This window comes from Natator depressus, chromosome 27, assembly GCF_965152275.1.
Source record: "Natator depressus isolate rNatDep1 chromosome 27, rNatDep2.hap1, whole genome shotgun sequence".
Lineage (NCBI taxonomy): Eukaryota > Metazoa > Chordata > Testudines > Cheloniidae > Natator > Natator depressus.
Window position 1 is genome coordinate 10,866,386 of NC_134260.1, and position 10,970 is coordinate 10,877,355.

General features: G+C 53.6%; 2 protein-coding genes across 2 annotated transcripts in view; both read right to left on the reverse strand.

Annotated features, from left to right (window-relative positions):
• Positions 1 to 770, reverse strand: part of CDK5RAP3 (CDK5 regulatory subunit associated protein 3) — a 28,461-nt gene extending 27,691 nt beyond the window's left edge. Inside the window, exon 1 of the mRNA XM_074941041.1 lies at positions 620 to 770. Coding sequence (XP_074797142.1) covers positions 620 to 628 — 9 coding nt within the window. The 5' untranslated portion in view covers positions 629 to 770. The remainder of the gene's footprint in view (positions 1 to 619) is intronic.
• Positions 771 to 4,525: 3,755 nt separating this feature from the next.
• Positions 4,526 to 10,949, reverse strand: PNPO (pyridoxamine 5'-phosphate oxidase). The gene is made up of 7 exons (XM_074941025.1): positions 10,800 to 10,949; positions 9,072 to 9,196; positions 8,466 to 8,565; positions 7,767 to 7,820; positions 6,531 to 6,659; positions 6,232 to 6,302; positions 4,526 to 5,563 (listed from the first exon to the last, which is right to left on the reverse strand). Exons 1-7 carry the CDS (start codon positions 10,926 to 10,928, stop codon positions 5,398 to 5,400), a joined length of 774 nt encoding a protein of 257 aa, XP_074797126.1. The 5' UTR covers positions 10,929 to 10,949; the 3' UTR covers positions 4,526 to 5,397.
• Positions 10,950 to 10,970: the final 21 nt, after the last annotated feature.

The window sequence follows — 10,970 nt, forward strand, 5'->3', positions numbered from 1 at the left end:
TCTCCTGATGCCAGGAGTCAAACCTGCTGCCCCAGCAGACAGGAGGGCGAGGTGAATCAGGCTGGGCCCCTCCTTGCCTGAGCATTGTAATCAACACAAATAGTTTCACAGGGACGCTCAAAAAGATTTTCTGTTTATTAGCAGGGAGTGGCTGAGCCTGAAGCTGAAAGAAAGTAGTGACCTTCTAGTTATTATAAAGGCCATATTATCCTATCAGCTTTGATTCAGACAGCCCCCTTCCCCAATATTTAGCCACTCTACAAACACACAGCCCCTAGATAACCCAGGCATATTGTGTTCCCCAGCAGCCTCCACCCTTATAGCTTGTTACCAAAATAAACAGAGGAAGAATTCTGCAGACACACAAGGTGTTCTTTGTCCCAGACAAGTGATCAGTGAGAACCAGGGCTCCTTGAACAGGTGGGTGGAGAGGAAGAAGGATGTAACTATTGGCTAAGACCTATGGGGATGGAGAAGGAAAGGCAGGAGGCCTCCGCAGATCTGTTTACACGGCAGCCCATGCTGCAGCATCTGGGCACTTGCAACACTATTTGAAAGCAAAATTCAAGCTGCAAGTGGCAGCTTGCTGCCCATCAGTGGCGGCTGGGAATTTACTCACCTTTGTCATTAGTCACTGTGAGCAGAAAATCCTGGTCTATTTCCCCGGGCATCAGATTCACCGCAGCTACCCTAGCTGTCCTCAGCCCGACAAACCAGCTTACAATCAGCTACGTAGGAGGTACAGCGGCTCTAAACTGACAACGGAAAAGCTGCAAGGGAGCGGGAAAAAATAGTCTCATCACTTCATTGTCTATTAAAGAGGACTACCTTGCTCACGCCTGGTTAGAGCGCTCGGTGAAGGCTGGGATAGGAAATAACTCAGCAGGAAGCAGCTGAGCTGTCAGCTTAACACGCTGGTACAGAACCTAGCACAAGAGAGGCCCAGTCCAAGACTGGGGCTACTAAGCACCATGGCCATACGAATATGAAGGGGGGCAGAGCCGAGCTGCAAGCAGAGACAGGCAGCAGCTGTCTGCTACCATTCCTTTAAGATAGGTTCTGTATTTTGGGGGAGTTCATTCATCCATGTGCTACTCTCTGATCTGTCCGAGCAGAACTTCCTGCTCTTTCCTGTGTCTCTGTCCACAGTTCTGATCTCCCCAGCCAAGCGGAGGATTTCTCAGCCCAATCACTGAGCCGGTGGCCCCCCGGGGCTTACACAGCTGCCTGACTCCTGGCATTGGAGTAGGAAACATTTTCGTCTGTTTTAAAGATACTGCTTTGAAATGTTCTCATTTTAAAATAACCTTCTCCGGGGTAGGTATCTGGCCGCTGTCTCCACCGTATCTGAGCACTGCCATCTTTAATGTACCTGTCGTCACAAACCCTGGGGAGGCAGGGCTCCTTTTACAGCTGGGGAACCGGGTCACAAGGAGCCTAAGACCCAGATTCTCAGAGGTGTGTCAGCACCGAATTCCCAGCGATTTCAATGGGAGTTAGGTGCCTCAATAACTTTGAGGATCTGAGCCCAAGTGACTTTCCCAAGGTCACCCAGGCAGTCTGTAGCAGTGCAGGGAACTGAACACAGGTGCCCCACTGCCCAGGATAGCAGCCTAACCCCTGGGTCATCCTTCCTCTTTCAGAAACAGATGTAAGCAGATTCCATTTCCGGTTGGTGACTAGGAAAGCGGCAATGGAAAAGGCTGGCCAGAGTTTTGCTTAGGATTTAAAACCCAAACATCAGTGATCTAACCCTTTCCCTCTTCGAAGCGGTGTCACAGACGCTCCCCGACTCTCACCGCCCCCCCCCCACACAAAGCAGGCAAGTGCTATAGCAATTTTATGGATGACTGAACTTTCACCTGCAGAACTGGGACAGCTCCAAGGGCACACAGTGAGTCAGTGGCAGAGCTGTGAATAGCACACGAGGATCCAGCCTCCTAGTCCCCTGCTCTAGCAGCTTGTAGGTCACGCTCCAAAGGGCCAGAGGAAAACGAACCTGCATCTTAGCAAAGGAGGCTCTGCAAGAGAGTGAACACCTAGAACCAAAGCCAGCTATTGTCCCCGGGTAGGAGCACACTGGGGGGTCTGGCTGCCTCCAACCCACGTCCCCCCATGGTCCAGTGGTTAGAGCAGGGAACCGTGAGTCAGGAGCTCTGGATTCTAATCCCGGCTCTGGCACAAGAGTGGTGATTACAGCAAGGCAGGGGAGGAGGTCAGGATTCCACGGTTCTATACCCAGATCTACAACAGCTGTGCAAGTCTTTTCACCTCTCGGTGAAATGGAGCTCACACGTACATAAAATGCTGTGAGATCCCCTTGGAAAGGAGCTGTGGAAGGTTCAAAGTACTTGCAACCTCAAGCCATGTTAGGCAGAAGTTGCCATGGCAACCACTGCAACAACCGGTAACAACAGACACGATCTCCCTGTCATTTGCTAGTTTCATTGTGAAACAGCCCAGGAGGGGTGGAGGTAGCTCACAGCTATTTGGCCTGAGCTGCGTGTACTACCTCTGCCCTTGGGACTCCCACAGCCCAGCGCGGGGAGACCGTCCCCAGCGGCAAGCCCTTCTTCCTGGCCTGGGCACACAGCTAGCCCTCAGGCTCTGCAGTGCTCCTCTCTGTTTAGTTAGCAGAGGGTGTGGAGAGTGACTCACTCCCCAGCTATTGTCGCTGGATGATTTTCCACCCCCATTCACACAGAGCTGGGATCTCCCCTCTCCTGCAGAGATCAGCTTTGGGGGTTTGAGGTCATGCTTCCCTGCTGCTCAGAGCCAACCCGTGACCCACCCCAAGCACTTCCCATTGCTGCAGCCAGAGGCACCCTCAGAATTTATTCTAGGCTGACAATCCTGCCCCCCCCATTGGGTCAGAATTTAGGGGTCCCCCTTCTCCCCAGCTTTCCCCCATCTGCCCCACTCCCCTCAGGCATTCAAAGATGAGTTGCAGCTTTCATTCTCAAACCTTCATTTGAATACGAACCATTAAGCCTATGCAAATGTCTGCTGAGAGTGAAACCTGCCTGCCGTACACCTGGCTCCCTGAGCCTCCCGGAAAAACAATGGGCCAGGCCTGCCACTCCATTACAACCCACTGTACCCCTAAGGGAATCCCAGGCAGGTGAACCCCCCACCACCACTCCCGACAAGACAAGTGAGTTCAGGACAGCAGCAGATGCTGGATTGGAAATAGTGCCTGTCTGTCAACGGAGCAGGCAGCCTGCACTAGAAGTGGGGGTATCCGTGCACACAGTGTAAGCGGAAAGGGAAAACTGCCCTGCGACTGGTCTGGCTTTAGCTATTTTATCTGACAGGGAGGGGGGTGTTGAAGAGGAGCTGTATTTTGATGAGAGCCACACAACTTTTGCAGCCCCGCCCCACCAAGTCTGCTGTATGCAGCCAGGGGGACTTCAGGCACCTGCTCCAATGAGGGCTGTGAGAGCGGTCAGGGGATACGTAACAAACCCATCCCTTCAGTTAAAGGTACCAGTCACCTATAGTTCATGGGGGATTGGCTCAGCCAGGCTGCCATGCCCGCAGCTGACAGAACAGCACCCTGATTAGCTCTGCAGCCAGACGAAGGCTGATGGAAGCACACGCGGCAGGACGGCTGTTGCACCTGTTTCTCCCCCGCCCCATCCCTCCCTTCCCTGCGCCATAAGAAAGGGCCACGGGCTGCTGCTGCTCACCCCTCGCTGCTCCCAGCACAAGGGGGCAATTGCTATACCAGAGCAGACCTACTTCCGACAGCAGCCAGGCAAGAAACCCAGACACGGACAATTATGAAACACCCTGCGCAGGGGAATGGAAGCACTTCGCTTGCAGCTCATTGCCATGCAGGAGACAAAGGAACTCAGCAGCTACTGCCCCATTCTGATCCTTCCTAAAATAATCCCCACAGGGAGAGGGTCTCATTGTTCACAAGTGTTTATAGTGGATAAAAGCAGGACTGGGAGATAGGAGGGGGCTTCCTAACTGCAGTCACTAGATTTTGCTTTAGCTCTTACACAGTGATGAGGTGGCAAAGGAGGGACGGGCAGGCCTGGGGCTAAGGGAGAGCCCTAGGCTAAGAGCAAAGAAAGTGCTTAGGGCGTGCGGTTGGTCACTCACCCTGCGGCATGGGAATCCTGCCATCACATGTGAAACAGCCAACAGATCCTGACCCCGATTGGCTGGGGGAGGAAGCAAATGACTAAGAGTGCAAACTTGCGCAAGGAGCCGGGAGAGGGCAGAGGTTATCAGGCTGCAGTTTCACTGGGACGCAACCCAAGAAAGCGAGAGCAAACCCGGGGAAAACACACATTCCGGCCAAGTCTCTGCTCGGAGGCTGGGAGACCAGCTACCCCTGCTGGGGGTTACAGGCCCCTGGCACGGCCTGCTTGCCAGGGGGAGATTGAAAAACAGACGTAGCTCCCCCTGCTGGACAGACAGAAGAATACAAACAGTCCCTCCCCCACTTAGGCATGTTTTTTCCCTTTAACAACTGTAACACACAAGTTAATAGTAAACCAAATCCCCTTCCAGCTCCACTCATCAGCTTGGACTTTATTTGTGAGTTTATACATTTAGGGAGGCGTTACACAGCAGCACTGATAAAAGCAGCTCTAAGCCCAGAGGCATGGCGAGACATGCCGGTATCCCCAGGCTGGAGTCCAGCAGGGATTATACACAGAGATTACACACAGATCATACGGCTACAGACATTACCAACAACATGACTGCTCCGTCTGCATCCAGAATCGGTGACGTTATTGCACTCAAAGCAGCACTGGACAAAATTAAACACCTGATTACAGCGCACGACCACACAACACCTCTGCTCCCCATGTCATGTTGGCCCTTGAGGACTGGCAGGTTAAAACAGGGAGGCCCTCAGGCAGGAGGCACTTACAGAGAGGCTGTCCAGGAGAGCCAGCCTGCGGTTTTGTCTCAGCCACTCCCTTGCAGGCGGGTCCATATAATCAACAAGAGGTCCAAGAGAATCACTAGCCAATGGCCTCTCTGTGAAATGAGTTTGGCGGGTTTCAGCCCAATTCCCTGTAAAGCAGCATCCACATGATATAGAAACCACCACAGTTGGTACTAACTGCCCCCCCATGGAGACTAATCTGACCCCATGCCCAGAGTTGTCCCTTTATGTCAGGGCAGACATATCTTGGCGGGGGAAGCTCACACTGGGATAGATAGAGGGCTTCAGTCTCCAGGTCTGTCAATCTGGTACCTCTGAGCACCCCAAATATTGCCTGGTTTTGTAAAAGTTAAGATAGTTGCCCTGTGAAGTGCAGGAGCAAGGGGGCTGTACCCCATTCTCTGCTGCTCCTGGGTAAGGGGGTGGGGGGGCAGAAGGGGACTGAATATATTCCAGGTCCCTATGTGAAATGATCTAGCTCTTGGCCTTCATGGGGCAAGCCTCTCATACACCCAGTTCCCCTCTCCCTTGTGTGTCATGAGTCCCGTGGGGGCAGTGGCGTCCCGGAGGTGCCGGAAGACGATGCGGTCATGTAAGCGGTTGGTTTGGCCCTGCCAGAACTCCACAACGTCTGGTTTCAGGATGTATCCCCCCCTGAGGGAAAAACAGATGCTGTTAGAGGTGCCCATGCAGAGCAGCAGCCTTCACACAAAGCCAAGTGGGACCAGGAAGTTCCCTACGACAAAGCGGATGGAGCTAAGCTTTTACATAGCACAGATCACGACCGTCTGGGGGCACCTCAGAAGGATGTGAGGCATCCGCACACACGCACGCCAAGCCCAATGATGCTCACCGTTCTGGGATGCACTCTGCCTCTTCTTGCAGGGAACAGCTCAAAAGCAGGCCAATCTCAACCCTAACTGACTCCCCGAAGAATCCTTTAAGTAAATCCAGGCTTTTTCAGGAGGTGGTACTCAGCTGCACGAAAGCTTTAGGTTCAAGCCCTGCACCTGGCCTTCAATCTAAATCTAACCTCGATGCTGCAGGGCAGAGCTTGGCAGAGGGGGGAGCAGCAGCAACACTATGGAGAGGTACCACTCTTTGGAAAGATTAAATCTAGGTGACAACTGTCCATCTCTACCAGCCGGGAATCCGAGATCTTCTGGCACTTTTAAGGAGACCAACATCCCCCCAGTTTCTAATAACCACAGCTGAGGCACTCAGAGCTGTAGCAGAAGAATGGGAAGGGACATCAAAGGAGAGAGTGGGAGACCAGGCCTAGCTTACACAAAAGCTGATTTTACCAGCTAAGCACCACTCACCAGTACGCAGGCTTTGGCACAATTCCCTCCCGGTACCGCTCTTCCAGTTCTGTGTTCTTCTTCCTTAAATACTGCAAGGGAAAGGGAGACAGTCTGAAGGCCTGGGGCTTTCTGCCATGGAGCAAACATGCAAAAAGGAAGCAAAGCATGGCCTGGGGCCCTCACTGCCCCCCAGTAGGGGATAAGATGCACTGGGGGACGCAGCGAGGGAACAACAGTCCCCAGGGAAAGCTCTGACACACCCAAGGGGCTGGAATCCAGCACAATCCACCTCACCCTCAAGTCCCACTGCTCCTCACCTCCCTGTCAGGAATCACTGTGCTCTGGCAACTCACAACTGCCCCGATCTGGCTGCTTCGGGGCCGGGAGTGGAAGTAGTGCTCCGATTCCTCCTCCGGGAGTCTCTCCACAGAGCCCTCGATACGCACCTGCGACAGCCACAGTGAAATGGGACCTGGCCCCCGGAAGGTGGACACTTCCGCTAGGGGCCAGAAGGAGACCAAGTAAATTTTGCCGACAAGATTAGGATCCTGGTTTCCACGAGAATAAGGGTGGGACATCAGTCTATCATCCCCCTGTGGATTCGCCAAATGTCAAGTGCTCCCTCCGTCCCCCTGCTGTTATTCTAGGTGATCACCAACCCCGGCCTGAGATGGGGATGAGCTAGACACAGTTTGAATCACCACCACATCCTGCAGGGTAGAAAGGGATCTAACTCCTCTCCAGAACCTAGCTTCCCGGAAGGCAGCCAACTCACCAGCCCCCCCACCTCAGGCAGAGTCAATTGGGAAGGTCTAGAGAACCCACCTGAGAGCCACTTAGAACTCAGTTGGTTTCAGTGCCTCTCTCCCCACTGTCCATTATTAAAGATCCAGATTTCCTTCCCCCATAAGAAACCTGCTGTGCCCTCCCTTTTTTCTCCGGTACGTAGCTGACCTGCAAACAGTCTCCTACTCTGGTAATTACAGTTTGCTGCCCTAAATGACCCTGCAGTTTCAAGTCAATAGACTCACTTCTTGGCATTATTCTTCAATTCCCCTTCTAAGAACTATTGTGCTGCGTTGCTGAGGGCTGTTACACCACTACCACCTTCTACCCCAGAGGCAGCTGCTTTCAGTGGTGTGTGAGCATTCTCTGTAAGCGCAGTTCATAACCTAGAGGCTAGCCCAGCACGCTTCTGGCGTGGTAAGAATACCTCAGGTTCTCAAAGTCGCAGCCCCCAAGGAGCTAAATAAGTTACAGATTCCAACCACCCGTCCCATCTGGTGTAATGCAGTTTTTGATCTTTTAAGAAGCCTCCCCAGCCCAAGATGAGCAAACAGAGGGTCTCTGCTCAATGCTGCAGTCTGCATTTTGAAAGTGAAGGTGTGGCTCTGAAGTAGACTGCATCTGCCATCTCCTCCGGCACTTCTCCGCAACAGGCCTCACCAGGGTATCCCAGCGAACGAATGTAACTATGATACTGCGTGCAGGGTGCTGAGCCTATCCCCTCTGCCGCTTCCTCCCCTTGATTGGAATCAGAAGGCACAACTCACCTGGCGGTTAAGGGGCTCCCAGTAAAAGACGACTGAGGCAAAAGGATTGGAATCCTAAAGAGTGTGGAGGCAGGGGGATAAAAAACACAAAACAAAGGACTTTCATCAATTAGGTAATAGTTCAGATCTTAAAAGCTAGAGAAATTACCCACCTCTCCCAGCTCAATGGTTTGGGACTTGGAGGCACTTAAGAGCGCAAGACAGACTAAGCCAACACAGCCCATGGGGAGGAGTCAACATGCTATGCATCACCTTGATCAAAGCAGGATGGGGAGTGGAGAGGGGCACACGGCGACATCTCCCTCTCACTCTCTGATCCCCACACCTATGATCAACATAGCCCAAGGCACTTTGGTCCCTGAGGCGTATCTGTGGGCTGCTCTTCTATACTGAAGGAGAGAGGCAGCTGCCATCCACTTGATTCAATGCAAGCCTGGTACAGACCTTGAGCACCTGGCAAGTCGGCGTCCTGCCCCTCATCTGAGCAAACTTCAGGTTCCCATAGAGTTATGGAAAATACAGGCCAGTGGGTAGTTTACCTGCTTGATGGTCAACATCTTACGTCCCCCAGGATCCTCCCTCCTGGCACCACGCCCAACCCTCAGAGGTGCCAGAGCATGACTGAAACCTGTCCTCAAGTGACATGCCCCACACAAATCAATGAACGACATGGTCTGTAACCCATGAGGCAGCTCTCACCAGCTCCTTTCCTTTCCGGCTCTCGTGGTTAGTGAAGAATCGAAAGCCATCCTGGCTAAACCCCTTCAGGAGCACCATGCGGGCAGAGGGCCTCCCATCCCTGAGCCAGGAAACAAATGCACGAGTCAACACAGAAGTGCAACCACATACATAGATACATTCCAGAGACTGCCCACCCACCCAGGCAAAGGTGAAGGGAATCTACCCTCTTCTTTCCAGTCATGAATTGAGCATTGCTGAGATCAGGACGACGGTTCACCACCCTCTCTCACCCTGTACCTCATTATAGGAGGCTGCACATTACAGGCTTTTGTGCCTTCCTCTAAAGCATTTGAGATTGGACCCCACTGGAGCCAGAATAATGGGCTGGATGGGTCACCTGACTGATGTAACAGGGCAAATGCCTAGTCCCGTTCCAACACACAGCTGTGCCCCTGGATCTGCTCCTTACTATCCATACAAACATGCCAGAAGCTGTCTGCTTCCCTACGCGCCAGGTTACCCAGCCTAGGATATGAAAGCAGCAAAGGAAGCCACCCAAAGATGCAGACAGGAGAGATTCTGGGCCAGCAAGCTCCTTGCCAGCGATTCCCTTGCAATGCCCACCTGGTACAGGTGGCCAGGCACATAGCATTGGCTTCGCCGATTGAGGGACACTGCATGGCCTCTTCAAACCACATGGCAAACTGCTTAATCGGGTCAAAGGAGGCGAGATGTTTCTCCTCAAATGCCTGCACAGGACAGAAACGGGGAGAGGAGCAGAAGAATTGAAGTGTTACATCCCCACCCATCAGGATCCTTCACTTCCCCACACATCATCTCAAATCCTGCTAACCCTGTAGCTGCAGGAACCAGCCCACATGAGTTTAGCTTCACAACTCCCAGCCTGCTGAACGGTCTCTGATTATCCACATTTGAAAGGAGACACGTTGCTTAAAGTCACACAGTGAGCCAATGACAGAGTCAAAACAGAACCTAAAGTCCTGACCCTGCCTATCTCCCTGTTCTAGCCACTGGAGAATACTCCCTGGTTTTTTATTTCATTCACCGCCTGTTGATTTTTTTTAGGTCAGCTGAGCTCTGTGAAGCTGCTGTCTTATCCCATGCTGAGTAATGGAAAGGCTGGTCTTGAAGCTTAAAGTATGGGCCTGGGTGTCAGGAAACCTGGATTTTAGTCCCAGCACTGCATGACCTTGCCCTCTCGTTGCCTCTCTGTGCCTCAGTTTCCCCTGTAAATTAAGATTAGTATTTAGGTCCCTCACAGGTGGTTATGAGGATTAATCCACTGGTTTTAACATGCTCAGAAGCTTAGGACTTGCCTACATGGGAAAGTTTTACCATTTATACTGATATAATTATACTGGTGTACACACAACCTAAATTCACACCTTATCTTATACCACTATAACTCTCTCATGTAGCCAAGTCCTTAGACAGAAGGGCAGACTATTAAAGCCAGGCACAGCCCTGTGGGTAACATAAGAACGGCCCACACTGGGTCATATCAATGATCCATCTAGGCCAGTATCCTGTCTTCCATCAGTGGCCGATGCCCGGTGCCCCAGAGGGAATGAACAGAACAGGTAATCATCAAGTGACCCATCTCCTGTCATCCGGTCCCAGCTTCTGGCAAACAGTGGCTAGGGACACCCAGAGCATGGTGGGGTGTCCCTGACCATCTTGGCTAATAACCATTGATGGACTTGTGCTCCAGGAACTCATCTCATTCTTTGAGCCCAGCTGTACTTCTGGCCTTCGCAACATCCCCTGACGGACGAGTGCCACAGGTTGGCTGTGAGCAAGGAACCCACCCCAGCCCCTAGACATGAACAGGGCCCTAACAGGGCTTTTCTGTGATCCCCACCACAACCCCCCGCCCAGACTTTGGATAAAGGCAGGATCTGGGGGAGCCTTGGGGGGTGGGGGGGTAGCATCATGGCTCAAGGGGCAGCACGGTAAAGACTGGCTCACCTGCCAGCCCGGGCACCTGTGGGGGAGGGGTGATTGTGCACCCCACCTGTGGGGGGGGAGGGGCAGAGATCGCTGATCCCGCTCCTTCCTCCTCCTCACCCCCTCTTTGAGCCCCTCTCCCTCTAGAACCCTCCCCCGTGCCCCTCCTCCAACGTGACCCCCCCATCCCAAGTCCCCTCCTCCTGCAGCGCCCACCGGGACCCCTCCCCAGCGGGACCCCCCCTGTAGCCCCCCCACCGGGACCCCTCCCCAGCGGGACCCCCTCCGTAGCCCCCCCAGCGGGACCCCCCCCGTAGCCCCCCCACCGAGACCCCTCCCCCACCGGGACACCCCCTGTAGCCCCCCCAGCGGGACCCCTCTCACCTCCTCGTCCCCCCGGTAGCTTTTCCTCAGGGGCCCCAGGTCCATAGCTGCAGCCGCCACCTGCCCAGGGGGACGGGAGCCGAGCCAGGCCCAAACGCGCAGCCCGCTCCGCGCCGCGTAACGCATCATAACCCCGCCCCCGTCCCGCGCGCGCGCAAAGACCCCGCCCCT